Here is a 27,427-nt window from a genome sequence, read left to right as displayed (position 1 = left end):
TTGGGCACCACCCCCTTTGGCCCCCCCCTTCCCCTCCGAGAGGGCCCCCCCCTCGAGGGGCTGGGGAGCGGCGTGTGTCTTTCCAGCTTGGGCGTGGGAGCAGGCGCGCCCCTTCAAGCGGGAAAGGGCCCTGCTGGACTCGCTCGGCGTGGGGGGGGTCTTGCAGCCCGTGCCTAGGGCGAGATCTGGGGAGATATGGGGAGATCTGGGGAGATCTGGGGAGATCTGGGGGGCGTCTCGCAGCCCGTGCCTCAGGCGAGATCTGGGGAGATCTGGGGAGATCTGGGGAGATCTGGGGAGATCTGGGGAGATCTGGGGGGCGTCTCGCAGCCCGTGCCTCAGGCGAGATCTGGGGAGATCTGGGGAGATCTGGGGAGATCTGGGGAGATCTGGGGAGATCTGGGAGGCGTCTCGCAGCCCGTGCCTCAGGCGCACACGCTGCAGCACCACGGGGGGCCGAAGCACGATCTCGGCTCGATCTCGGCCCTGCCTCCCGCCCGACCCCCCCCCCCAGGCGGAGCTGGGGGCGAGGGAGGCGGAGATTGCGCAGTTGCGCAAGCGCGCCGAGGTGGCCACGCCTCCGCCCCGCGCACTCCTCGCCCCGCGAGGAAGCGCCGTGGCTGACCCGCCTTGCCACTGCGAGCTGCAGGAGCTTGGTGTGGACGTGATGCCGCGCGAGGCGATGAAGCGGCTCATCGCAGAGCACCTCGAGTCGGCAAGCAGCGGTGCGGCCACCCCGATCGGGCCGAGATCGGGCCGAGATCGGGCCGAGATCGGGCCGAGATCCATCGGCTCCACGACCCGCCACAGAGAGCGAGACACGGGGGGCGAGAGACAGAGGCGGGTACACTCACAGAGGCGGGGAACACCCCCCCCACCCACACACACACACACACACCGCCACCTGCGCCGACTGCGCCGCCCCTGCCGCCTTTCCGCCGCAGGCCGGCCGCGCTCCGCCGTCGAGCTCGCAGAGGCGCTGGCGGGCTGGAACAGCCTAACGGCGGGCCTCTCCCTCGACCGCAGCGGGAAGCCGACCGAGGCCGAGGAGGAGGCGGGCGGCGACGGCGAGGACGGCGGCCTCGAGCACGGCGGCTTCGAGTCCTTGCACGACACGGCACGGCCCCCGAGCGTCTCGTCGCGCATCCCGTCCGTGCGGCAGCACACAAAGACGGTGCAGCGGCTGATGGAGGTGCGCCAACCTCGCCGGAGGCACTTGCACGACCCGCCCACGACACGCCCACGACACGTCCATGGCACGCCCGCGACACGCCCGCGACACGCCCACGACACGTCCACGACACGCCCACGACATGTCCACGACATGTCCACGACACGTCCACGACGCGTCCACGACGCGTCCACGACACGTCCACGACACGTCCACGACGCGTCCGCGTCCCGTCCCGTGCGCAGGGCTTTGAGATCCAAGTCAACTTGCGCCGGCCGGGCGTGGCCGAGGGGCTGGAGGTGGACGACTCGCTCGGGCAGGCGTTCGTCCCGTCGGGGAGGCCTTGCCCGCCCGTCTACCAGAGGCTAGCGACCTCCGAGCTGCTGCCGAGCCGCTCCAACCGCAGCTCGATGTCGTCCCTCGCCGCCAGCTCCCTCTCCCACCGCTCCTCGCCGGCCAGGGGCAGGCGCGGCCCCGGCGGCGCAGACGGCGCGGGCGGCGGCGAGGATGCGAGTGGGGCCGGCGCGGCCACCGAGCCTGCCTCCTCCTCCCTCCCCAGCCTGCTCGGGCCCTGGCCCGAAGGCGCAGCGCCGAGCGGCGTCGCGCCTGACGGCCCTGCCGCCGGCAGCTCCCTCAACAACTCGCTGTACCTATCCGCAGAGGCGGACGTGCGGAGGACGCTGGCGGGCTTCACGGCGATGGCGACGGCAGAGCCGCCCGCCGCCCTCCCCCCCGCCCCCCGCCCCCCCGCTCGGGGGGGGAAACTCCCCCCCCCCTCGTGCGCCCGGCGGCTCGGCGGTGCGCTGCCCGCCGGCTCGCCCCCCGCGCAAGAGGTGCTCGGCCGCAGCCTCCTCGCCTCCTCGCGCGCGCTTGTCCGCCCCTCCTCGACCATTGGTCCGCCCGCCGACGCCGCGCGGCCGACCGACCGCGGTGCTGCCGGCGGGGCCGTCTCCGAGAGCGCCATCAACTGCATCTCCGCGAACGGCGCGAGCAGCGGCGCAGGCGCGGCGGCGGCGGCCGGCGCGGCGCACGGAGGCGGAGAGACAAAGGCGCGGTCGGCGCGGCCGGATTGGCCGCTCGGCTCCGAGCCGCGTCTATTCACACCTCCAGCGCGTGAGCAGGCGGCGCGACCCGACAGCTCGCCGCCCAACGAGAGCCCGCGGCGGGTCTCCTTTCTGCTATGAGGGCAAGCCCTGCCGTCCACCGTACCGCCATTCCCGCTGCCGACGCCGCCGGAGGCGCGAGGCTTGAGGCGCTGCCGGGGGGAGGGCCTCGCTCGCCAGCCTCGCAGCGGGGGCGAGCGAGCCGCGCGTGAGTGGCTGCGTTCGGCAGCCGCTGAAGACGCAAGGTCGGTGTGCTGTGCTGCCCAACCGGCACACCGCTTGCGGTCGGACCCTGGAAGATGATGTGCTCTCTGGGGCCTGGGGGGGCTCTGTGCATGATGTCAGAGGGGAGCAGGTTAGCCACTGCCCACCGGGCCGTGACCGTGGGGCGGCATGCGCGCCGCTGAGTCTATTTATTCGAGAATTGTGATCCCAAAAAATGTGCGACAGAGGTCAGAGCTCAGAAGGAGGGCACCGCACACCCCTGCGCGCGCACGGCGCAGGTCCAGGTCCGCAGGTGCGTGGGCCACACATGGGCCAAGGCGGCCGCGGGGCACCCCACAACACGTCAGACGGAGAGAGTATATGCGTCTGGTGCGGCGTAGCGTTCGCGCGCAGAAGGAAGCAATCGCGCGATGAACGCGTGAATGTGTGAGCACCGGCACTCAGTCAACAGGCTCAGGCACCTCGGGCCATGGGGCGCCGATCGCGAAGTACTTCAAAGCGATCTCGACATCGATCGGCCCCTGCATCTCACCGAGTGCAAACCCGACATCGACGTGGCCAGTCGCAGTGTGGAAAGACGGCTGGATGTGACAGTAGGGAAAGACCTGCTCTTGGTGACCATATCCGTGAAAGTCGTAATAGTTTACTATGAGACCCTCCTTCTCTGGCAGTGCCTCTTCTTCATAGCAGACGGTACCGTCCTCTATCTCGCGAATGCCTTCTGGTTGAAACCCGGTAAAATGGAACATGCGGAAGGAGCTCAAGTCTCGGCGCCGCGTCGCGAAGATGGAGAGCGTCATCGAGCACAAGACGGACCGAGGAAAAGTTGTCCCCCGATAAACCACTTCCTCCGTCAGCCAAGCCGGCCGCGTTGCGTCGGTCCAGGGCTGAGGGTTACAGATCCGGTCCCAGCCCGTGTAGGCGGGGTTGGGATAAGTCCAGCTGGTGAGAGGCGCGCTCCACGCTGCGCTCCAGCCAAGGGCGGGCACTGCGAGCTCGACGGAGAAGACGTACTCAGAAAGGTCTGGGAAGCTGGGCGGCGGCGGCGGCGCAACTCCCGCAAGTTGTTTGCGGTAGATCGACTTGAAAGATAGTGACGTTGGCACGAGCTCCAGCAAGCTCTTGAGGCAAGGGAACCTCGCCAACGCGAACTCCCGCCACATTTCGTCGCCGGCTGCGATGATCGGTGCACGAAGCTGTTTGCTCGTCTGTGCCATGGCGCACAGCACCGACGCGCCGCCGCGGCGGGCGATGTGCGCAAGCAGGTCAGCTTCGAGGTCCATGAGGGCGACCATGACAGGCAAGGGTTAGGGCTCCAAGGGAAATAAAAAGCGGAGGCCTCAGTGGGAGCGAACTCTGACGGAGAGGGAGGTTCCCCGTGTTTGTTTGTTAGGGCTCCAAGGCGGGCCGGGGGCCGCCAATCTTGCGTGAATTATTGCGATAAGGAGAACGGGAGCGGCCACGCGCAAGTTTTGGGTGGCCCTTGAGCCTGAATGGCGGCGATATGTTTGAAACTCTGTTGCGAACTCGCGCCACATTTTATCTGCGATGATCGGGAGAGAGAGAGAGAGTTTGTTGTATGATCGGTGCAATCGCCGGACACTGGCGAGTACAGACCATGTCTCACACATATGGCCATCGGTTGTCCTGGATAGCAAGTGCGGGCTAGCACCGAAGCGATTGGGAGGGGTGCGGGAGAACCCGCTTCGGTGCGACGCATCGAATCAAACCGCGCGGATTCAGCCTCACGGGATCCCTCACGACCACACCATGTCCGCTGCTCGTTTTCGACTTGCCCAAGGGTCCGGTCGTCCAGCCGCCGCCATCGCCGCCGCCGCCGCACTCCTCTCGACCCTCGTCGCCGCTCCGCCTCCGACCCTCTCCGACGTCATCAGCAGCCTCGATCACGCCGTCGCCGCGCTCGGCCTCTGGCCTACCGCCGAGTCTGCTGCGGCTGGCGACCACGACTGGTGCGTAAACGCAGAGTGCATGCGGACAGTGTTCCGAGTGTCTGCGTCTGAGGTCACCCTCGGCGGGGTGCCGGACGTGGTGATCGGTGACTTCTCGGTCCTGCGATTCCTGCTCTCGGTGGCCGTGGCCGGCGTCGTGACCAATGTGGCCATGAGAATCGCCGACCGAATCGCGTGCATGCTCTTCGCCCACTTTGACGCGAGCAAGTGCAGCCTTCCTTCGGTGCTGCCTTGGCCCGACCCGCCTGGCAATAGCACGCCGTTCGACGTGCCGGTGCCCGAGGCGAGCGAGGAGCAGCTCGCCAAGTTCCTCGCCTTCCGTGGCGTCGCGCTGCCGGCGTCTGATGCAGCTCGGCGCGAGGCGGCCGCTCGTGAGGCGGTCTCGTACATGGCCGAGCTCTTCGACCGCAAGCACAACGACTGGTGCTACCGGCACTACGCGCTCAAGGAGAAGGGCCTCTCCTTCCCGTACCGCGCGCCATTCATGAACGCGTGGGACTTTTACGGCGAGACGTCGGCGCACCTGCGCCCCGTCGGGAATGGACAGGTCATCTTTGCGCTCCACCACACCGTCGAGGGACTGCTGCTCCCGCTGCTCTACTTTTCGAGCGGCGACGCGTCCTTCTTCTACTTCGCGCTGTACGCAGACATGGGCGTGGAGGCGTACATGACATCCTCGCCCTGCTCTGGCGGCATATCTCCCCATATCTCCCCGTATCTCCCCTACAGGCATATGACATCCTCGCCTTGCTCTGGCGGCGAGCCACGGGCGTCGACCACACGCTCACGCGCCACCACCCGTCGGTGGACGCGGTGCTGGCGCCGCATCTGCTCCGCTACCCGCCATGCGTGGGAGAGGAGCGGCGCCACCTGGCTGTACGTGCTCTAGGTGCCGCACCACCTCTTTGCCATCTGCTTCGAGCTCGTCGGCGCTCTCGCGCCCGGTGCCGCACCACCTCTCCAGACTCCGTCTGCTCATTGCGTCCACGGGGTGCGCGGAGTAGGCCTCATGGCGGGCCCGCTCCTCTCCAAGACCTTCATGCTGCATGTGGCGGCGTCCGCACACCTCTCCGGTGTCTTCATCCTCGCGGCCATCGTGCTGCACCAGACGCCGGCGCAGGCGTGGCCTCGCTTCCTCTACCGCTTCCAGGCCGCCGTCCTCGCGGCCATCTACGCGTGCCGCATCGTCTGGTGGGCCCCGATCGCCGCCGCTTCGCTGCGGCTAGGGTACTTGGGCTTCCCCCCGCTGCTCGCCCCGTACGTCGCGCGCGGATTCGGGTCCGAGCCGCGCCTCCTCTCGCCCTGCTTCCTCACCGTGCTCCTCCTGGTCGCCTTCTACACCTACTTCAACGCCGACACCGTCCAGTACAACCGCAAGCTGCTGCGCAAGGCCGGCGAGAGGGTGCAGCTTGCGAACGAGGCCGAGGAGCGCATGCTGCGCCAGGCAGGCGACAGGCGGCGGCCAGCGACCGAGGAGGAGCGCACGCCGTACTCGTGCTAGAGAGAGACAGAGACGTCAGAGAGAGACAGTCAACGGGGCCGAATCGCAGAGAGAGGGAGGAGGAGGACACGAGGGAGGAGGGAGAGCGTTTCTCGTCGGGCAGCCCCCGCGCGCTCCGGTCTCGTACCACACAAACCGCGAGAGCGGCGTCGGGCCAGACTCAGAGACCGCGTCAGTCAGTGTTGCGCTCGGTGAATTCCTTTTTTGGGTACAGGACGGGGGCACGAAAACTGGTCTCACGTGAAAACGACGCGGACCCACAACACAACGAAAACGCCCCGCCGCTCTCCGTACTCCCTACTCGGAGCGGCTTCGATTTTCTTTATCTTTTGGGGGGGCACGACTCTATCGTCTGTGTGGGCGCTTCACGCAACAACCCCGGGCCCAAAAGACGCACAAGCACAATTTGAGAAGGGAGAGACAGCAACCGCGACAGTCAGAGCGGACAGAGGTGCGGGCTCTCAGTCTATCGCGAGCGGCCTCTCGCTCTGTGTGCACCGGGGCGCGGCGCGCCGCGGCGGCAACGCCCGCCCCGGCTCACGTATCATAGATCGTATCTCCCAAACAAATAGCCGGGGTGCCTCACTTAGGGCTCTTTGCGCGTTGCCTCAAGGGTGGCACAGGCCTCTTCGGCCGTCCAGTGAATCGCACAGCTCGCTCTGGCGCTTTCGGTGCTGTCACCTTCATGCCTCGGTTCCGCCCTGGTGAGGACGATGCTGCCTTGGTTTCCTCCACCATCTCGCCCGTCTCAAAGTCCCAACGGAAGCGGCGAGGCGGCCGCTGAATGTCCCACCGGACAGCCGGCAGAGCCTGACTCGCAAGAGGGGGTTTAGGCTCAAGCTCCACAGACTCCCAGCGGCCCGCCGCCCTTCGCCTCGGCTTCCAATCGCTGTAGTCACTGTGCAGGAGCATAATGGGCGGCGATTCAGCCTCAGTCGATGCGGATGAAAGAGCTCGTCCTTCCGACTCGGTGGACCTTCTCGCCAGCGAGCGCTCTCGCCAGGTCCACGGCATGTCCTCTGCCGCGAGCCTCCATCGTCCGAGTGCTACGAGCTCACGCTCGAGGCGCAAACTGAGCTGTGGAAGGCGAGGTGAGCCTGGCGCAGGTAGAGTTATTGCGCTCATTGAGAGAATGCGGCTGATGTCTGGCAAGGTCGGGACGTCCATGGCTTCGGGGAACGTCGGTGAGACGATGACCTCTATCCCCCTCTCGAATTGAGGCGTAAGCGGTGCTTCCTTAATCGGCGAGGGACTGGTAAGAGAGATAGGAAGAGGCGGACGCCCAAGGGTGGGCGACGGATAGCAACACACCTTCCTTCCCGTGAAATCCCTGTGTGGTGGCGGCGTGCAACAAAAACGCCGGCAAAGCCCTCGATGTCCGTGTCGACGGCACGTACGCCACCGCCCTCTCCTCCGACGCCCTCCAGGACGAGCTCCAGCGGAAGCTCGGCCTTTGGCTCTCCGTGGCGCTTCCCACCCTTCGGGTCGCGCTCGAGCGGGGCATGCCAGTCGATTTCTTCGGCGACTACCTTTACAACAAGGCCCACCACCGGCGGCCCCACGACGGCGTCCTCGCCGCCTGGGCGGACGCGATGCGCGCCCCGGCCAACGCGCCGGTCGTGCACGGTGACAAGGAGAAACCAGAGCTCACCCGGCAGTACAACGAGGGGTACAAGGTCGACCTCGCGGAACCCCACGCTGGCCCGGGAGGATGCGATGAGGTGAATGAAGTCAAGCTCTGGACGCCCCTCCTCAAGACCTCCTCGGCGGGCGTTGGCAACGCCTCGAGCGGCGGCACGCCCGCCTCCGTTGGCCACTCCTACGCCTTCGGCAACACCGAAGAGAAGGCCCGCCGCCTAAACATGGGCTGCAAGGCGCGCGGGCAGCCCGGCCAACCCTTCGACCACAAGAACGGCCACGGCTACGTCAAGGCGCATCGCGGTTTCTACCACGACGCGATCTTTGTCAAGCGCAACAACTTCAACCTGCTGCTCCACGAGACGTTCGGCGGCGGCTTCTCGCCCACCGCCGTTCTCAAGCTGCGCCGCCTCGCGCGCAAAGTCGCGCGCGGCAGCGTCGACCGCACGGCCTACTCGCCCAAGTACTCGCTTTCTTTTATGTCCCACCATGCAGAGCGCATCTCTCTCTCTGTTGTGCGAGGCGTGAACCGCGCCATTCGCTCTCACCTGGCAACCCTGTCTGCACGTCTCGCGCGCGCGTGAACAGGGCTCCAGGCCCCAAATGACGTGTGAGTGTTAGAGTTGTTTGGTATTGCTAAAAATCTCTCTCTCGGCGTGCCGTCCTCCCCTCCCAAAGCCCTGGTTTCTTTCTCAGTGCGCGCCAGCCCGTGCCCAGTGTTGTGCGAGGGAGTTTCGTTGTAAAATTCTTTCTTTTCCCGTAAGGGGCCGTCGCCTGCTGTGCAATTTGTAGCGCCAGTCCGAGCCAGTCTGCTGTGAGAGGGGCTTATGCTAGAATTCTTTTCTGAGGCTGGGATACAAGACGCTCACGGCTGGCGCGCACTTGAAAAAAGAATTTTATAACCAAACTCCCTCGCACGACACTAGGCACGGGACTGGCGCGCACTGGCACTAACACAGGTTGAAAAAAGAATGTGAAAAACAGAAATTTCCAACCTGACATTCATCGCCCATCGCCGCTGTCCTGGTCCGCCTATAGCGTTTGTGAGTCCTTGTCGCTGCAAAAGAATTCTAAGTAGCAGGATTACAAGTTGGTCCGCGCGCCCGCCGTCGGCTGGTCCGCACAATCACCGAGCCGCCATGCGCCCGACGTGCCCGCCTCCGACCAAGCAGTACGTCGCGGCCCAACGGGCGGAGCACACCAAGCTGGATGCTGGATGCCCGGACGCCTACGCGGTCCTCCGCGAGCAGGCGCCGTTCTGGATGCTGCAAGCGCAGATTGCCTACTCGGTGCCAGACAGCTCCGAAGACTGCGCAGACTTTGAGATGAAAAAGGTGGAGAAGGAGTACAACACGGTCTCCTTCACCGATACGATCACGAAGCTGCAGCAGGACATGCAGCCGGGCCACCTACCTGGTGGCGGGTACCTTGCGATGGGCTCGTTTTTCAAAGGCAGTGGCAACGCCGCTAATACGCTGAGACTCCAGGGCCGCTACTACCTGACTGCGGTTGGTTCGGCGGACTGGACGATGAAGAACGAGTGGAGCCACGTCGAGTTCGCTCCGAGGGACTCCTACATTCTCGCATTTTCCGGCACCGAGAACATTCCGAAACCGAGTTTCGAAGCCGGCGAGGACTTTGATTGGAGGCCGGTGGAGGTGCCGGCTGACTTCTACCCCCCTGGGTATGTGGGTCCCAAGGTGTGTACATACAAGTGGATGCTCGAGGTGAATAGCGCCGGCTCCAGCACCCACAATCGCATTTGCTGAGCCACTTTTCACGTCTGTATAGGCGCACAACGCCATGTTTGAGGGAGTCACGTGCGGCGAAACTATGACGGGGGTGACGGAGGCACACGTTATAGCTGCCTCTGGCTCTGCTTCTGCCTCCTCACCAGCCTCCTGCCCTATCCGCTATCCTCCTGTCAGGCGCTCATGCAGGCAGGCTTCGTACTTGCGGGGACCGACTCGCCCAACGTCGGCCGCCCAAAGGAGATCACGATCGTGGGGCACAGCCTTGGGGGCGGGCAGGCGCAGCTCGCGGCGGTGCACATCGCTCTCAAGTACAACGCCAAGGTGCGGGTCATTACTTACGAGTCCATCATGGCCTTCACGCCAGAGACGGCCAAGTGGATTGTGGAGGGGTCCGAGGGATCGCACCCGCATGACAAGCTGATCTGGCCGTGCGAGCATACGGTGACCACTGCCTTCCCGGACGTTGGCGGCAAGATCGCCGCGCAGCGCTGGGTCGAGAATGATTCGCCTCTGTCGGCGGCCCCGCTGCTGCTCCCCGCTGGAGGGCCCGTCTGCCTCGCGTGCAACCTCTGCTGCTGGCCTTACAAGTTCAACTTGGTCGGATGCTGGCCCTTCAATTCCAAGCTCGGCGACGGCTACATCTCCAAGGCGCTCGTGCTGAGCGGGTTCAAAGCGAAGTTGTCCGCCTCCGGCAAGGCAACTGCGGGCGGCGGGCCATGCGCAGGCTGCACCGGAAACGGCGGGCCCCCGTACGATGACTGCGAGTTCGACTTCCACGAAATGGGCCGCACGTATGTGACGAAGGGGGCGCGCCGGCTGCGCTGGTTCACGTGCTTCCCTCCATGCGTGCTTTGCAACAGCATTGACCGCTCACAGAGCCACCAGCAGAAGTTTCTGCTCTGGATGCTCTACAAGGGCGCCTACCAGAACAAGACTCAGGGCCCCGCCTTCAACGAATCGAAGTACGTGCCAAGTGTCTGGAAGCACCCCCCAAACCAGTGACCGTCCCTTCCACCTCTTGCGCCGAAACTGAGATCGAAAGCGAACCGGCGCACTGGCACAAGTTCATGTATGTAAAAGAGTGAGGGCAAGACGAATTATGAACTCTCTCTCACAGCAGACAGGTTCGACCAGCCACCGGAGCAAACAAAAAGAAGCGCCGCGGCGTCCGTCCCTCCTGCCCAATGCGCGCCTCCTAATCGCCCGTCGACATGAGGATCATTTTGCGAAAACCGCTACCTGTGTCACCACCGCCACCTTCGCCGTCGCCACAACTGCCTGACTTTCAGGGGTTAGCGTTGGCTGACAAGCCGGTCGATTACCTGACCCTCATCCTTGGCTGGCTCGGACCGCAGGACGCTTTCCGAGCAGCAGCGGTCAGCCACGACTGGCGAGCCTCCGCAGCGCACGCCCAGTGGCGGCGCGTCGTCCTCGTGGCGTCCAGAGACCCGAGACCCACCTCGGCCCAGCTGGCGGCGATGCTGCATCCACAGTGCACGAGCCGGCTCGAGGAGCTTCGGCTCCGGCTGGTGACTGCAGGCAGTCGCCTCTGGGTCGACATCGACGGCCGGCTATTGAGCTTGAAGCACGCGTCCGCTCTGCGGCGGCTGGAGCTCACGTATGGCCCCTTCCGCGGGAGCCAGATCACGGAGGCGGTCGCGCTCGCCATTGCACAAGCCGGAAACGTGCGGGACGTGCACCTCGGAGCCGACTTGAGCGTGCGGGCACTGATCGCGCTGCTGTGCAGCCCAGAGCTGCGGACCCTCAAATTCCACGCGTGCGCCGAGCAGCCCCCCGAAGCGCTGCCGCCGCTGGCCGCGCGCAAGCTACGCGCGTTGCGTTGCGAGGTCAAGCTCGCTCCACTCGCGTGGCTCGCGCTCTTCACGCCCCCGCCGAGCACCACCTCCCTCCGCGAGTTCGAGCTGGCGGCCAAAGGGCAGTGTGCTCTGGAGGACGCCGTCGAGGGCGTTCGCGCGTTCTTCGATGGGCAGCCCTCGTGGGACTCGTGTTTGGCGCGTTTGCGCCTCCCTGACCTGGTGTGCCCACTCCCCGCAAACAACGCCCAGGCGGAAGCAATGGTCGAGGCCGCGGCCAACGCTCTCCGAGGCCTCCCGTGCACCTTGACCTATAACACTAGACCGCCTTCCGTGAGTATCTCATCGCGACTGAATTCGTCTTCCCCAGGCTCATGACGGACACAGTGTGTTGTGTCACAGGCTCTCTGCCGGCCAAACTCCTCTCTCTCCTGATCTCAGATACTCAGACGTCAGAGTGCAAAACGCTAATGGCTGCGGTAAACGTCGCGGGAGACCGGATCGCGAGGTCTCTGCGCGGTCTGGCGCGTCACAAAGCCGTAGGCCGCTTTATAAAGCCGTACAACGAAGCGACCCGACAAGGAGACACATCGACTCAGAGCCGCCGCGCGACTAGGCGGGTCTAGGCGCTAGGCGGTTTGAGTCAGAGCTGAGTCAGAGGTCCAAGACAGTCCGCGCCGCGAGAGCCGCGACGTGCCATGGCGGATTTGCGCAGTCGTTGCGCTGCGTGGTTGGGCGGGGACGTGTCGCGCCCCTCCCCGCCCTTCACGCTGGCTGAGGCTGCCGCGTGTCCTCCCGCACGTCCGCCGCCGTCGCGAAGCGCACGATCGCGTCGGCGACGTAGGCCGGGTTCTCGAGAGCAGGCGCGTGCTGCGCGTCGGGAATGAGCTCGACGCGCACGCAGTCTGGGAGGTGCTCCTGGGGAGGGGGGGGGGGGGGGGGGGACACCTCTCCCCCCCCTGGCAAAGGGGGGGCCCGCCCAATGTGTTTTGTGGCGGCGGCAATCTCGGGTGACCTCGGGGGGGCCCTGCAGGGCGCCTGGTACTTGAACGCGTCCTCGACGGGGAGGACGTCGTCTTCCTCGCCCCAGAGCACGAGGGTGGGCTGGGGCACCGTCCGGATCAGCGGCTCCGAGACGCGGTTCTGGTACCCCCCCGAGCGCAGGTACGCCTGCAGCGCCTGCCTCCAGCCCTCCTCCTTGGCCCAGACGTGCGGGTAAGGCAGCAACCCGTTGGTGGCGCGCCACTGGAAGAGGTTCGTCACGGGGTCGGCGGCGAGCGAGGTGAGGAAGGGATCGGGCTGCGCGTAGCTCTCTCCGCCGGCGTCCATCAGGATGAGCCGGTCGACGCACCTAGCCGGACGTGTCGCGGACATGTCACGGACACTGCGTCGCACGCGTTCCACTGAGGCGGGCGCGTCGGCGCACTCGGGGTGCGTCGCCGCGAAGTCGAGGGCGACGGCGCCGCCGAGGGAGGCGCCGAGCAGCGTCACCTATCCCGGGTGCAGCACTCGCTCCCATCTCTCGGCCCGACCTCGGCCCGACCTCGCGCGGCTCTCGGCGGCGCGCTGCTCTCGTGCGGCCCTCGGCGGCGGGGCTGCGGCTTCCAAAAGGCGGCGGGGCTGCAGCGCCTTAGTGTCGCCGAGCTGCCGCTTCCAAAAGGCGAGCTGGTGCTCGCGGATGAGGTCCCACGGCTCGGCCTTGCCCGCCGAGATCGCCTCCGTGAAGGGCGCGCGCGCCGTGAAGCCGCCACTCCACCACTCCATCGCCTACGGGCGAGGCGCGCAGGACGGAGGTGGCGCCGCCCGCTCCCTGCGCGCCGGCCGCCGCCCGGGCCCACAGAAGGGTCGCCTCGACGCGCAGCCCGGCGTCGAGCAGCGGCTGGGTGAGGTAGCGGAACTCGAGCAGGCTCGAGTCGAAGCCGTGGATCAGCATCACCGGCGGCGCCTCCGCCGGCGCCTCGGGCGTCAGACTCAGGTAGCAGGTCTCGACCGGCCCGACCGACGGCACGGTGATCGGCGCGAGCTGCATCTGCTGCACGCAGGTGACCGCCTGCGGCGCACGTGCCGAAGGCGCGTCGGTGGGCGCGCCGGGCGGGCGGCGGTGCTGCGGGCGGAGTGAGCGGCGGTGCGAGAGAGAGAGGCAGGAGGTGTCTCGGAAGCGGCCCGCGCCTCGGGCTCGGTCAGCTCCCGCGCCTCCTCGCCCTGCCAGGCGGGCAGGTCGAGGAGCGCGGCGGGTTCTCCGTCCTCGGCGCCCTCGCCCTGGTACGCCTTCTTCCACGCCGACGGCGTGATCGACAGCGCGAACTCCTTGAGGAGCTTGTTTTCGTTGGCGCCCGACGCGTCGCGCTCGTCTGGGTCGCCGCCGAGGAAGAGGACCATGAGCGCGGCGCCCGAGGCCATGTTGCCCTTGCCAGCGAGGAGCGCGATCAGCAGCACCGCGCCCACGCCCGCCGCTGCCACGCCTCCCACCGAGTCGAGCAGCGAGTCGGCGACGAGCGCCGATGGTAATTGCTCCGGCAGCAGGAGCGCGGCGGGCTGGGCGAGCCGAGGGAAGAGAGCAGGCCCGAGCGGCTGCGCCGCTGCCGGGCGGATTGGAGCGTGGAGGAAGGCGAACGACGCTGAAGCGAGGAGCGAGGCCGCCATCGGCGAGCGGAGGTCGATGATCGCCGCCCCTAATGCTGCGTTGGAGAAAAGAAAAAACCCGAGTTCTCCTATCTCCCACAGCACTACAAGGGAATGGCGCCATGGTACAAACAAAGGTACATAAAAACCCCGGTTGATCTCAGCAAAAAGTCCAGCTCCTTCCCTCGTCGCGTATTTCCAATGTATGTGGCTCTTTCTGTTTTCCCCATTCCAAAAACAAATTGCTAAAAATCTCTCTTTTCGATCCCATATTCCTACTACTCGAACGATCACACAGGGCGCGGGGCGAGCCACATCATCTGGTTCGCGAAGAAGGAAATTCCTTTTCCGATGGCCAATATGAATTTTTCCACGAAGTAGAAGAAGTGTCACAAATGAGAAATGTCAGATGGGAGCGAGGAGGGTCGCTGGCGTGATGAGCAACGGCGCGCCGAGTGCGGACGCGAATATTGGCGATGGCGGGGCGAGCCGCGACGGCGGTCGCGATCGCGCGATGAGCCGCGTCGGGATGAGCTGCGACGGCGCGATGAGCGTTGGCAAGGCGAGCAATGGCCGCACCATGACGGGCGGCAAGATGAGCGGTGCGGCTGCAGCGACGCTTGGTGCAGTGGGCGCGAGCAGCGATGGCACGCTGAGCCACACGCCCCCGCTGAGCGATGGCGCGACGAGCCTTGGCGAGGCTTGCGACGGCCGCATCATGACGGGCGGCATGACGAGCGGCGCGGCTACGACGATCAGGGCAGAGGCCAACGCGAGCGCGACTGGCACGATCCGCGCGATGACCGGCGCGACGACCAACGCGGCGAGGGGCAGCCTCAGCACAGCGGTCGCCGGGTGGGACCGCCGATGCACGGTGCGCAAGGATGCGACGAGCAGGGAAACTGCGACGCACCAACGCGCAATGAGCGCCTCGCGTCTAACCGCTCTGCTGCCGGCGGTCAGCTCAATGCTAAGCAGATCAACGGCCAGATCTCGCATGCCAGCGGCGCCATTGAGCTGCTCGCGCTCTTTGCTGCCCACAGCGCGAGCTTGAACCACATCCACGCTGCGAACCTGTGGAACAAACTGGGCAAGCAGCGCGTCGAGCGGCGGCACGAGGAGCAGCTTGAGCAGCTAGTGCACCGCACGCTCGACCTTGTTTCTTCGTGCCGAGCACGCGAGCTGGCCAACGTGTCTCACGGCGTTGCAAAGTGCGGCCTGCAAGCGCGGGTGGCGTACCCGTTGTTCGTAGCGGTGGCGGAGGCGGCGGCGCGGAGCGGGCTGGCTGGCTTCACCCCTCAGAACCTGGCCAACACGGTGTGGGCGTATGCGACGGCGGGCGTGGCTGCGGACGCGCTGTACGCGGCGGTGGCGGAGGCGGCGGTGCGTGGCGGGCTGGATCGCTTCAAGCCGCAGGAGCTGGCCAACACGGTGTGGGCGTATGCGACGGCGGGCGTGGCAGCGGTCCGGAGACGCTGTACGCGGCGGTGGCGGAGGCGGCGGTGCGGAGCGGGCTGGCTGGCTTCAACCCTCAGAACCTGGCCAACACGGTGTGGGCGTATGCGACGGCGGGCGTGGCTGCGGACACGCTGTACGCGGCGGTGGCGGAGGCGGCGGTGCGGAGCGGGCTGGATCGCTTCAACCCCCAGGACCTAGCCAACACGGTGTGGGCGTATGCGACGGCGGGCGTGGCTGCGGACGCGCTGTACGCGGCGGTGGCGGAGGCGGCGGTGCGGAGCGGGCTGGATCGCTTCAACCCCCAGGACCTAGCCAACACGGTGTGGGCGTATGCGACGGCGGGCGTGGCTGCGGACGCGCTGTACGCGGCGGTGGCGGAGGCGGCGGTGCGGAGCGGGCTGGATCGCTTCAACCCCCAGGACCTAGCCAACACGGTGTGGGCGTATGCGACGGTAGACTATTATCACCGGGCGCTGCTTGCCGTCTGCTCGCGCGTGATCAGCGACTCGCTCGCGCGGGATCCCTCGATACGGAGCGAGGAAGCCCGCTCTCAGCTGCACCAGTGGCAGCTCTGGCTCTCCCTTGAGCGAGGAGCAGACGGGCAGCAGCACCTCCTCTCCGAGTCCCAACGCAAGCTCTGCTGCGACGCCATGCAAGGCACCGAAGTTACGATCTCGCGCTTACAGCGCTCTGTCGCGATTGCCCTCGCCGCCGTCCAGCACGGCTTCGAGGAGGAGCATCTCGAGCCGCGCACCGGCTACTCGCTCGACCTGGCGCTGCCCTCATCACGCCTCGCGGTCGAGGTGGACGGCCCCTATCACTTCCTGCTGCCCGAGGGCCTGGGCATGCGCAGACCCAATGGGCCAACGTTGCTCAAGCGACGCCTCCTCGCGGCGGCTGGCTGGAGGGTGATCAGCGTTCCATTCTACGAGTGGAACGGCTTCGCGACGGCCAAGGAGCGGCAAACCTACCTGCAGGGGGCGGTCGCCCCGCTGTTGGGCTTGTAGTACTGTGCACACTCTGACTCTTATCATTGTCCTTGGCGGGCGGCTCCGTGGTTTACCTGTGTTTAGTCGGCCAGTGCGCGCCAGTCCCGTGCCCGTCGGTTCCTGTGCGTTAAACTATTTGAAAAACAAAGAAAGACAGAAAACAGACCAAGGGGGGGGGCGTAAGGGGGAGGGATGGGCGATTGAAATTTTGCAATTTGGACACACCCGCGGGTTTTTTCTCTGCTTTGTTCACCCCAGGGTTCGGACTTTTTGCTGGGAAACAGGTATGGTGTAATCATCCGAGCCTCCTCAAGACCATACCCCCCCGCCTGCTGACAGACCAAGCCTCGCGCCGACAGGACCATACCCCCTCCCCCCCCGACTCCCCCTTCGCCCCGCCGGCCGCTTACTGCTAAGGTCCTAGCACCTAGGAGGCTGGCAGACACCGACCGACCCGCACACTAGCACATTGGGCTCTCCCCCCCTTTTCGCCAACCCACTAAATGCCACCGAGAACCGGGTTCTGTGAAGAGGGTCGCGCGTAGATGCGAGCCCGTTCGCTCCCTCGCACGACACCGAGGTGTCGCCAGCAGGCGCGCGGCGTGAAACGCGCCTGCGTCTAGCGTCGCCAATGCGGGTCGGCAACTCGGTTCGCGTGCACTCGCTGCTTTCCCGTCCGGATCTCAATGGCTGCCGGGGCAAGGTGTCCGAGGCCTTTGACGCGCTCGCGGGCCGCGTGGGTGTGCTCGTCGACGGAGAGAGCCGCCCTCTTGCGTTGCGCCCCGCAAGCCTCACGGAATTGACGGCTGAGGCCATCGACGCCGTCCTCTCCGACGAGGATCTGGTGCGCCTGGTCCTGCTGCACCTGCCGCGCTGGTTGCGGGCGGGCGTCCTGACGGGGGTCTCCGCGTCCATCCGGAGATGCGTGTTGGAGCACCCCGATCTGTACCGCTCGATTGTGGTGGTCGCGAACGTGGAGATGATCCCGAGTAGAGTGGTGCCTACTCGTGCGGCGCTAGGCGGCCAAGGGAACTATGGGGCACGGCAGTGCGTCGAGGAGGGCGCTCTCCCTCTGCTGCCGGCACACGCCGCAGCCATCTCGGACAAGAGCTGGGTGGAGACCCTCCTGATCGAGCCAGTCAAGGACTCCGGGCTGAGGGGCCCCGTCGCCGCCGCCGCCGCACGCCGCGCCACTTCGGTCACCTGCGCCCAGCTTTCCGCCGTCGTCAATGCGGAGTGGCCTTCACTGACGACTCTGCTCGCACCCGGCATGGACAAGTTCATCAACATGGAGCCGACTCCCGAAGCGCAGCGGGTGCGGGCAATGCAATGCCGCGACTGGGTCCGCCGCCACGTGCAGCGGTCGGTGCTGCATTTGCACCTGCTTGGCGACGTGTACGTCCAGTATGGAAACAACTCCTCAATCTTGCTGTTCGATCCGGCCGACCAGCCAGGCTTGATCTCTATGCAATTGGACAACGGGCAGGTAATCCCTCCCCCGGACTTCCTCGGGGAGCTTGTGGCGAGCTGGCCGGCAGCGGTTCGTGCCAAGTTGCGCAACTTGGACTTCCCAAGCTCGTTCTATCCAGCGCTCGATGATGTCGTCTCTGCCTTTGGGCAAGGGCTCTTGCCCAACTTGCGCCGGCTCAGGTTGGGGATTGGTCGCCCCGACGAGGACGATTTTAATCGCCTTGCGCTTACGGCAGCCAACACCAAGATCGAGGCCATCTATCTCCACATCGACTCTAGCGAGGATTTGCCGATCGACTGCCTAGATGTCTTTCAACGCGTGAGCACGTTGCAGGAGCTGGTGGTCGCCTGTGACAGCTGCACTTGGACGCCTTCGGGATGTGACGAGTGCCATGTGACCCAACATCTCCGCTCGCGCCTGGGAAACGTCGCGCTCGTGATTTGCGATGTCACTGACATCTCCGAAGCACTCGATTCTCTCCATCGGGCCTTTCTCCCGTCTGCTGCAGAGGAGTGGCACCGTTCCTCATGCTCGAACCTCGCCATGGGGACTTTGATGGGTCCCATGCGTCGCCTCGCAGAGACTTTGCCCTTTCTGCGCGGGAGGAGGGGCCAGGCCAGGATGGAGCTGCCCGATGAGGTGTGGGATGCAGCCGCGAAGGGCGATAGCTTGACGACGATGGCGTGGCTTCACACTGGAGGGCATGCCGACGCCAGATTGGACGATGAAGACGGCGCGGGAGGAACGCTCTTGCTGTGCGCCGCAAGCGGCGGGCGGTTGCCTTTGGTCGACATGCTACTGCGGCACGGCGCGTCCCTCGATTTGCAGAACTACATCGGCTGGACCGCACTGATGGGCGCAGCCTTTGAGGGGAGTGTCGAGGTGGTACGGCGTCTCCTCGAGTGTGGCGCGAATCCCAACAAGCAGAACACCAACGGCAACACCGCGCGGACAATTGCCCAGCAGCGCCTGAGCAGCACCCCGCCTGGCAACCGCCAACGCCGCTATGCTGAGGTCGTGCGGCTGCTATGCGAGGCTGGCAGTGTCACGCCTGCTGGTTTGGACTTGCTGGAACTTCTCGTGGCGCAGTTTCCTGAGCATTGCGTGGTCCATCGGTCTGAATGACTCAGACACGACTCCCCGTATATGGCGGCGTTCGTTTGCACTCCTCTTGCGCTGCACGCTCTTGTGTGTAGGAGAAAATGGCGCTCGCTCGAACGTATAGTCACACAGACCTTCTTTTATTTAGCTGTCATTGAGAAGAACACCGCACCTCCTTTGTGGCGCTGCGCCAGCGCTTGTCTAGTCACACCAGCTACGACCCGATCTTAGAATCACTCTCCGTGTTCAAGCGATTAAAAGAGACAAGCTGTGTACCACACCGGCGAGCGAGTCGACACGCAACACGTCCGCGCACTGGCGACTGGGAGCTGGGTGTAATAGCGTAGCGCAGCTGACTCCGAAAGCGGGTGTGCTCTGAAGAAGAAAACGGACAGAGTTTGGACCTCCTGGAACGCCCACAATCGACAGATCTTTCACAGCGGAGTCGGTCCGGATAACTGCTGCCGAGAACTGCTCGGACTGCCAAAAATTAGTACCTGACAGCGTAGGTTGGTAGGTGGACACTGAAGAAAAAGAACTTCCTCCTTCGCCACAAATCCTCCACGGATAACTGCCTGTCTGGTATAGCCCCAGCCGACTCCGCGTGAACTATCGAGGGATCTCGAGTTGCGGAGCTCCCTTGCTGCTCGGTGTACGAACTCTGTTCACAGCCTTGTTATGAGAAGAAAATACGTCCTATGGCGCTATGCGCTGGTCTGTGAGAGGTTGAGGTGCGAGCCCTGGAGGCCCTGGGAATGGGGGAGACTACCCGCGGGCCTAGAAGGCCCGCGCGCAGGGGGGTGGGGCATTGAGACCGGTCATGAATGAGTGCGCGACACGCATGTTGCGAGCAGCGTTGTTGATGTTTTGCGCGTCGCCACAGACGGCGGCGCGCGAGAGCTGTTGCGAGTGGTGCTGGACGAAGCCCCGGGCGCTGCCGGAGGCTGTGCCGTAGTCGGTGCGGTCGACGGCGCTCGGGCTGCCGAGGACCTCTTTGGCGACGTTGAAGATGATTCTCTTGGTTTGCCGCGCGATTCCGCCCTGGCTTTCCACGAGCAAATTTTGACGATTCCGTTCTTGACATGGAGCGCTTCGTTCAGAAAGAAAACAGACAAACCCAGACGAGGGATGGGGGAGCGCTTCGTTCACACCGAGCAGCTGGACTGCGCTAAATAGCAGACAGGATAACTGCCCAACGTTGGAAGACAGTTGGTGGTGACACATCGCCGCCGCCGCGAACAGCCCAGACATGACCGTGCTCAAGGCACTGACATTCAGCCTAACCATAACTGCTGCCGCGGCGAAGGGCTACTGCAACGACCGTGACAGCTCGTGCGCTAACTGGGGCAAGAACGGCGAGTGCGAGGGCGACAACGCGGACGCTGTCAAGAACCTGTGCCCGCACACTTGTGGTGTCTGCAGGTGGAGAGCGCCGCGGTGGCGGAGAGACCACTCCCATGCTCGCCGCTCGCTACACACCACTGTGTACATCGCCGCCTCCCTCCTCCTCGTCGCACCAGCGCCTCTTGCCCTCTCGGCCTCTCAAACGTCGGCGCACCGCCCACGCCGCCCGCACCGCCCGCACCCTGATTCATGGCCCCGACCCCGTCGCAGCCACGCGTGCGGCGACATGGAGTCGCACTGCGAGGCCTGGGCCAAGAGCGGCGAGTGCGAAAAGTCGCCCGATTACATGAAGAAGGCACACACGCCACCGCCCTCTCGACTGCCCTTTCCCGCCTCCCACTCGCATGCTGGCTCTCACAGCACAGCCGCCCCCCACACCTCCGCTCCCCTCGCTCGCCCCGCCCTCGCCGCCAGCCCTCCCTCACCGCCGCCCTCGCTCACCGCCCAGGAGTGCCCCACCGCCTGCGGGCTGTGCAACCCCGTGTGCTCCGACCTGCACGACGACTGCAACCACTGGTACAAGGAGGGCGCGTGCGAGACGAACCCGTGGTACATGTACCTCAACTGCGCCGTCTCGTGCGGCGTGTGCAAGCCCATGTGCAAGGACAAGGAGGGCGGCTGCCCGCCTCACGCCTCGCCTCGATACCAGCACCCGCACACAACCCCCGCACACCGCCTCACCGCTCCTCCTCTGCCGCGCCCCTCGCCGATTCCCTCGGCCACATCTCCCCCGGTCGCCCACCACACGCCTGGCTTTGGCTGCTCCCTCGGCGCGGGAGCGGACTCGGACCTCCCTCCCCCTCCAGGAGAACGACTGCCCCGGCTGGTCCTCAATGGAGGAGTGCTCCAAGAATGCAGGCCACATGCTGCTCAAGTGCCCGAACTCGTGCTCCGTCTGCGAGGCGCGTGGCGCCTCCGCGAGAGAGGAAGGGACCTCCCCGCCGTTCACGCCGCCGCATCTCGTGAGCAGGACCGCGGCCCGTGCAAGGACTTCAACACCACGTCGTGCGCCATCTGGGTGAGGGGGCTGCAAGAGTCGGGGGAAGGGGGGGAAGGGGGGGGGGGGGGTCCTCTCTTCACGGGCCGGAGCGTGGACAGGCGATGGACGACCAGTGCCTCGTCAACCCCGGCATGATGAACAAGGAGTGCCCCGTCACCTGCGGCGTGTGCTCCAACGTCTGCGAGGACAAGGAGGCGGCGTGCAAGGACTGGGCCAAGGACGGCGAGTGCGAGAAGAACGAGGCGCACATGCTGGTCACGTGCCCGTCGGCGTGCGGGCTTTGCTCGCAGCTGGAGCGCTTCTACCGGACGGGCAGCGAGGCCGCCGAGTCACACCACACCCGAGACAGCACGAGGTCACCCGACGCTTTGCCGGAGTGTAGGCATCGACGGCGGGAAGGACGAGCTATGAGCACCGCCCGCTCGTCCGCCGCCCGCCGGAGGCGCTTCGGAGGCCGAGCGCAAGGCGAGTGCGGGGACCCGCGGCTCGCAGTCTGCATATGCCGATGGTGGGTGGCGAGTTGGACGGGGCCTCTTGTGTTTAGTTTGCGGGTAAGGCGGCACCGTGTCTCTCGGGCCGTGGCGCGTGGGGGGCGGGCTGATCACCAGGCCCATATTCAATCTCTGACTCTCTCGCGTTTGGTTTCTTTGGTAGGGTGTAGGGGCGTTGCCATGACGCATGAGCGCGTATGCAACCGCATGTGCGCGCGTTATCGAGAGAGAGGATTCACCGCATTCAGCTTTCACCGGGTATATTGAATATTATGCGCTAGAGAGGACACGTCGAGATCACGAATACAGGAATACTCTCTCTCTACACACTATACTCTCTCTCTACCGTCTACGCGGCCCCCCTCATGTGCGCGGCGCATCCATCTCTCGCCCATCTCCGCACTCCGGGGCGTGTGACCGCCCTCTCGGTCTCGCCTCTCCGCTCGCCTTTCAACCAAAAGCACACACAAGAGACAAGACAGGTGACAGCGCGGGCGGAGAGGGGACGAAACGACCGGACTCACGAAACGAATTTCAGCAGAGCACCGGTCTGGCGTCTGCTCGCGCGTGCCGGCACCGGCTGTCAGTAACAGAGTGTTATTGCGACAGTTTTCACAAAGTAGCTCGCCAGCCCAACGGCTCGGCGACTCGCGCCCCTTTGGAGCGCGCAGCTACGGCTTTAGCGGCCCTTCGGGCAACTTGCGTCTTCCTCCACACCTCATCCACCCTAGGTTCGTCCGCCCACGGTCGAGAGATGAGGGCGAAGTACTATGTACTAATTTAAATCCCTGGGCGCTGGGGAAGCAACCCCCCTGACGACGGAGACACCGACGACCGAGATCGGCGACAGGGACAGCGAAGCGGTTTATTTTAGCAGCGCAGGTGTAAGAAATCAACCCAGATCAGTGTCCCAACATGAAACAAACGCGGCACTGAGCTCTTAGGGCTTGCGCCTTCAAGCTTGCACCTTGCTCTTGCGCCACGCGCGCGCTGTCACAAGTGGACGTCAGGAGTGGGAGCCCGGAAGGTAGCGGAACACACCAAGGCCTTGGGCAACCTTGGGCGTGTGGGGCGCGCGGGGAGTGCGCGTACATGCCACATGTGGCCCGATCTGTCACGCGCGGACAGCTTAGGCGCCAGGGGGAAGTGCCGACAGATGGCCAGCCCCGCCAGCCTGAGCCTCGAGCGCGCCTCGGGCCTCGCGCAATCCCGGCGCAACCGCGCGCAACCGTGATGTGTATGTTCACGCCCGCGGGCGTTCACCGCTTCACCCGCTCTGGCGCCATCCATCCCAAGTGCGTCTGAAACAGCACGCCCGCGGGCATGACCATCACGATGCTCCCCCCAACCACACGGTAGCCGCCGGTGCCGACCGAGAGAACCGGTGGCAGCAACGCCTCCTGCCTGAGCAGCTCGACTGCGTTGGCAAAGCGGAGGTCCTTCTTGAGTAGTTTCCACCGCTTCTCGAGGTACCTCTCAACGTAGCGTGGGCGAGGTTGGATCATCTGCAGCTGGCGTAGCTCGCCCGGCGTGCCCAGGCAGATTGCGAAGTCCTCAGACGTGAACATCGACTGGTCGAGTTTGCGCTCGCCAAGCTCGGCTGCGAGCACCGATAGGTCCAACGGCTCTGGCTCGTCGGCCGCGGCGGTGGGATCGCTCGGCTCGGCGAGGGAGAGCGCACTTGCTGTCTCAGTCAGCTTGTCGATGCCGGATCCCGAAGTCCGAAGCGTCTTACACACGACACGGTGCTTTGGCCAGGCAGCGCGCTGGCACGCCTTGCTGCAAAAATACGCAGCGTCGCACCCACTGCACCGGCTTGTAGTGGCCACCTGGCAGACCTCGCACACTGTTGTTTGCGCCCACCCGTACTCTGCGCCGTTGCGGTCGCGGAGCGCCCGGCCCTGTCGGGTTGAGCTGCCTGAATCACCCATAAAGAGCACGAAGCCGCTGTCGAGGTCGGCCGGGACTCGCGTCGAGCGCGTGAGGGCGCAGTGCATGTCGAGAGCGAGAGAGTGCAGCCGTCCCGCGTGGTAGTACGATGACGGATCCGACTCGGTGGGCGCGTGCCACGTCCCGCGAGGTGGCCCCACCGTCGCAAAATCTGCGGCGTCGAGCATGATGCGGATGGCATTGGCAGCAAAGCGCTCGACGAGCGACTGCGAGTAGACGGTAAATTGGCTGGGAAATGCTGCCTCAAAGTCGGCTTTGCGGGTGCTGGGATAAACCCGCTCGAGGAACGGCGTCACCTCTGCCTCGCGCTGGAGCCAGTCAACAATCGTCTGATGCAGTCGCTCGGCGCACTGCATAAAGAGCGCACGGGCTTGTGGGTCTGCAAACGTTTGTCGAATGTCTTGGTAGCCCCGCAGAAACGCGCGCCAGTCGGACACTTGAGCCGCGCTCATAGCTTCTGTCGATGGCAGACGATGGCGGTCCCTCACCTCGTCAAGGGAAAAATAAGGGAAGCGTGCGAAGAGGCCACCGGCCAAAAGCGCATGTCTTGAAGGTCCGATACTGGAAGCCCATATAGGCACCTTACACTCCCCCGCAGTATCGCACCTCTTGAGCGACACTACGTTTCCGCAGCTGGGGATTCTCCGGGTACCCCTCTTTGTACCCGTGCTGGCCGGATTCCTCCTCCGAACAACTCAAGTTCGATCGGCCCCAGTCTCTAACTGGCAGCCACTATCTCACCGGAGGTACCATGTCCGAGGAGGCCACCGGCCAAAAGCGCATGTCTTGAAGGTCCGATACTGGAAGCCCATATAGGCACCTTACAGGAACCCATTTTACTTTATGGCCCCTTCCGCGCGAACGCGCACCCCCCCCAAGGGCCAGGGCTCTCTAGCCCGCAGCCCGATGCCGATCACCCGGGACCCGGCCAGCTGGGTGCGCTTCTTTCTTATAGCTCCGGGACCTGGCCCTGGGTGGGTGTGAGGTTGATTGATGAAGACTGCACTTCAAGTGCTCCAAGTGCACGGAGCCTCAGCTGAGCTGGGAATAGGACCGCCGCAAGAGATGTGATGGAGAGGGGGGACGACACTGCTTCAGCAGCGTGCACCTCGATGGACGATGCTGTCCGTGTCAAGCCGCGTGGCGTGGAACGGTTGAGCATCCCTCCGGGGGCCTTCTGCGCCGGGGAGGCGTTGTTGGAGGCTAGGACGCAAGCGCCCGTCGCCCATTGTTAAATTCGGGGCCCACACTCCGCTGCGCTCCGACCCCCGAGAATTTGGAGGGCCTAAAAGTTTAAGGTCTGTTGCCCTCACCTCGCTTGCGTGAAGAAAATAAGTCTGGCACTCTAACGTCACCGGCAGGCCCGGCGTCTTCATGTCGGTGATGGCGACGGCGTGGGGGAGCTGCTCGGCAACGGCGCTGAACATGGCGAGCCACGTGCTGCCGGACGGTGCCGAGACACCGAACTGCTCGGCGAGGCTAGTGAGGCCGCTGCAGCTGGCGCCGGGCACCGCCGGTGCGGAGGGGGAGGGCGCAGCTGGCGCGGGTGGCGGCGGCGCTGCCGGGGGTGATACTGCTGGCTGCTGAACGGGCAGGGGCGGGGAGGTGGCCATCGCACTCGGAGGCTGCTGTGGCGACGGCTCCGGCGTTTGGTGCGCTTGCCTGGCTGCCTGCTCGGCCTGAAGTTCAACCGCAGCCTGTCTTGCTTGGATCTCTGCCTGTTGCCGCTGCAACTGCTCCGCTTGTGCCTGTGCAGCCTGCTCCGCCGCCTTGGCCCGCATCTCCATCTCTTGCTGTTTGACGCGAGCTTCAGCCTCCATCTGCATGCGCTGCTGCTGCAGTTCCATCTCCATGCGCTGTTTCTGAAGCGCAACCTCCATCTCTCGCTTCTCCTGCTCGAGCCGCTGCTGAGCAGGCCCGTCTTGCGCCGCTTGACTCGCTTGCATCTCCACCTGCTGCCGCCGCAGCTGCTCAACTTGCGCCTGCGCAGCCAGCTCCGCCTGCTGCGCGCGGATCTCAATCTCGCTTTGCTTGGCGCGAACCTCCACCTCCATCTTCATACGCTGCTGCTGAAGCTCGGCCTCTAAAGCCTGCGCCTTCATCTCAATCTCCTGCTGCTTGGCACGCGCCTCCGCCTCCATCTGAACTCGCTGCTTTTGGAGCTCGGCTTCCATCACGCGCTTCTCCTGCTCCATCCGCTGCTGCGCCGCTTGGAGCTCCTGCATATGCATCTGCATCTGCATCTGCATCTGCTGGCTCTGCGTCTCGAACTCCATTTTCTGCTGCATCACTGCTTGGCCGTGTAGCAGGTCCTTGCTGCTCGCCTCGGCGCGAAGCCTATCCAGCTCTCCGCGGAGGCGAAGCTTTTCCTCATCCTTGACCGCGGAGCCCGTCTTCATGGCTTCCGTCAGCTGCGTTCGAAGGGATGCGATCTCTTCCTTGATGCCCACGGCCTGAGGGCTGTCGGCATTTGTTGCAGACTCACGGGCAAGGTCGGCCTGGAGCGACGTGATCAGGTCTCGCAGCGCGCTCACGTCCGTGCTGGTCTCGGGAATCGGCTGCGCCGTCTTCTGCGGGAGCGAGAGGGCGGGGGCTCTCTCATGGCTGCGCGCATCGAGGTGGACCGTTCCTCCTCCCTCGCACCTCAACGAGCGAACGTAGCTCCTTAAGTTCGCGTTGCATGCCGTCAAGCGACTCGTCCTCTTCGGGCCCACGCCGCTTCGCCCTTGATGGGCTCGAGTTTGAATGCTCCGCCCGCGCCGCCACTGACCGTGGGCTTGAGTTGCGGGGAGGGAGCTCATCCCGCTCGTCGCCGTCGCTCGAGGCTGGAGCCGACCGATCGGCAGTCTCGAGCTGCTCTGATGGCGATGGCCACGTATTGCGCCCCCTTCTTGATCTCAAAGGTGACGAGTGGTGCTCGCGGAGCCTGGCCTCCTCGACCTGAGGCGCAGAGCAAGTGAGCAGATGAGACGCAGTCGAGCAGCGAGGGCAAGAGACAGATGCTGTCCGCAGCAGCTGCGCGGGTGGAGAGTAGCACCTCCTCTGGAGCACCCGGCGCTCGCGCGTCGCGGCCGGCCTTTGTCGGGGAAGTTCGCGGCGAGCCCGCCTGCTCCATGAACATTTGCTGCCAGCGCTCGGTGATGCTGGTCTGATGCTTGAGCACACTGATCAGCGCTTCGATCGGCTCCGCCGCATCGCCGAACGCGTCCATGCCCAGCAGCGCGTCCCTCACGCGCTCGGGCGACGTGGCGCTGCCCGGAGGATGCATCACGTCATCAGGTGAGTAGGCGGATGCGCCGCCGGGAAAGTACGACATGCTCGCACGGCGGACGAGATCGTCCACCGAGCCGCGAGCCGACGCTGCGCGGCTCATCGTGCGAGCCACCTCCCTCTTGTGCTCCTCCATCGCAGGAAGGTTTGGAGGCGGCCGAGGCTGCCGCGGCGAGTTGAGCGCACGCATGTAGGCAGAGTAGCCGACTGGCCAGCGGTGCTTCTCAAGCAGCCGGAACAACGCCCAGCGCTGCTCGCACGGGTTCCTCCCGCCGAGCTCCCACATTTTGAAGCCGTGGTCTGCGCAGAACCGGTTGATGGTGCCGATTGGAGTGTTCTCTGAGAGCGGCGTGCGTGGCGTGAGCCAGAACTCCTTTGGGAACCCGGTGATCCGCGATCCACTGGCCGTGACCGCCCTGCCTTGGCTGGGAAGGCGCGGCAGCCGCGGTGAGCCAGGAGGCGTCTCCCACGCTTGCATGGCCGTCAAAGACGTTT

The 27,427-nt window shown here is 65.1% G+C and overlaps 5 protein-coding genes across 5 annotated transcripts in view; 4 read left to right on the top strand and 1 right to left on the bottom strand.

Annotated features, from left to right (window-relative positions):
- The window catches only part of EMIHUDRAFT_455148 (hypothetical protein), a gene marked incomplete at both ends in the record, with an annotated part of 3,598 nt that extends 1,817 nt beyond the window's left edge, over positions 1-1,781 (top strand). The window contains 5 exons of the mRNA XM_005788533.1: positions 515-568; positions 650-725; positions 945-1,192; positions 1,417-1,583; positions 1,754-1,781. Coding sequence (XP_005788590.1) covers positions 515-568; positions 650-725; positions 945-1,192; positions 1,417-1,583; positions 1,754-1,781 — 573 coding nt within the window. The remainder of the gene's footprint in view (positions 1-514; positions 569-649; positions 726-944; positions 1,193-1,416; positions 1,584-1,753) is intronic.
- Positions 1,782-8,747: 6,966 nt separating this feature from the next.
- Positions 8,748-10,364, top strand: EMIHUDRAFT_110400 (hypothetical protein; the record flags this gene model as incomplete). Its single annotated transcript, XM_005788532.1, has 3 exons — positions 8,748-9,308; positions 9,400-9,450; positions 9,537-10,364. The coding sequence occupies 3 exons, from the start codon at positions 8,748-8,750 to the stop codon at positions 10,362-10,364; spliced, it is 1,440 nt and encodes a 479-aa protein (XP_005788589.1).
- Positions 10,365-11,704: 1,340 nt separating this feature from the next.
- Positions 11,705-13,842, bottom strand: EMIHUDRAFT_440689 (hypothetical protein). The gene is made up of 6 exons (XM_005788531.1): positions 13,346-13,842; positions 13,026-13,226; positions 12,806-12,943; positions 12,603-12,667; positions 12,215-12,527; positions 11,705-12,094 (listed from the first exon to the last, which is right to left on the bottom strand). Exons 1-6 carry the CDS (start codon positions 13,817-13,819, stop codon positions 11,942-11,944), a joined length of 1,344 nt encoding a protein of 447 aa, XP_005788588.1. The 5' UTR covers positions 13,820-13,842; the 3' UTR covers positions 11,705-11,941.
- A 392-nt stretch (positions 13,843-14,234) lies between these two features.
- Positions 14,235-16,263, top strand: EMIHUDRAFT_226738 (hypothetical protein; the record flags this gene model as incomplete). Its single annotated transcript, XM_005788530.1, has 3 exons — positions 14,235-14,672; positions 14,762-15,009; positions 15,759-16,263. 3 exons carry the CDS (start codon positions 14,235-14,237, stop codon positions 16,261-16,263), a joined length of 1,191 nt encoding a protein of 396 aa, XP_005788587.1.
- A 3,783-nt stretch (positions 16,264-20,046) lies between these two features.
- On the top strand, positions 20,047-21,992 carry EMIHUDRAFT_440687 (hypothetical protein). Its single transcript, XM_005788529.1, has 7 exons — positions 20,047-20,239; positions 20,432-20,516; positions 20,670-20,834; positions 21,031-21,123; positions 21,192-21,239; positions 21,320-21,533; positions 21,604-21,992. The coding sequence occupies exons 1-7, from the start codon at positions 20,067-20,069 to the stop codon at positions 21,630-21,632; spliced, it is 807 nt and encodes a 268-aa protein (XP_005788586.1). The 5' UTR covers positions 20,047-20,066; the 3' UTR covers positions 21,633-21,992.
- Positions 21,993-27,427: the final 5,435 nt, after the last annotated feature.

The sequence above is a fragment of the Emiliania huxleyi genome, assembly GCF_000372725.1.
Source record: "Emiliania huxleyi CCMP1516 chromosome Unknown EMIHUscaffold_134, whole genome shotgun sequence".
In the NCBI taxonomy this organism is placed as follows: Eukaryota; Haptophyta; order Isochrysidales; family Noelaerhabdaceae; genus Emiliania; species Emiliania huxleyi.
This window is presented reverse-complemented; position numbering and strand designations above follow the sequence as displayed.

What these genes read in the sequence shown, in the direction of transcription:
- EMIHUDRAFT_440687 (XM_005788529.1), top strand. Translation starts at nt 20,067, where the DNA reads ATGACCGTGCTCAAGGCACTGACATTCAGCCTAACCATAACTGCTGCC. An exon ending in CGCCCGATTACATGAAGAAG is followed by an intron (nt 20,517 to 20,669) that starts GCACACACGCCA and finishes CTCACCGCCCAG; the next exon opens with GAGTGCCCCACCGCCTGCGG. An exon ending in ACTCGTGCTCCGTCTGCGAG is followed by an intron (nt 21,124 to 21,191) that starts GCGCGTGGCGCC and finishes TCTCGTGAGCAG; the next exon opens with GACCGCGGCCCGTGCAAGGA.
- EMIHUDRAFT_440689 (XM_005788531.1), bottom strand. Translation starts at nt 13,819, where the DNA reads ATGGCGGCCTCGCTCCTCGCTTCAGCGTCGTTCGCCTTCCTCCACGCT. An exon ending in GGGAGCTGACCGAGCCCGAG is followed by an intron (nt 13,227 to 13,345) that starts GCGCGGGCCGCT and finishes CGTGCGCCGCAG; the next exon opens with GCGGTCACCTGCGTGCAGCA. An exon ending in ACGCCGGGCTGCGCGTCGAG is followed by an intron (nt 12,944 to 13,025) that starts GCGACCCTTCTG and finishes CCTCGCCCGTAG; the next exon opens with GCGATGGAGTGGTGGAGTGG.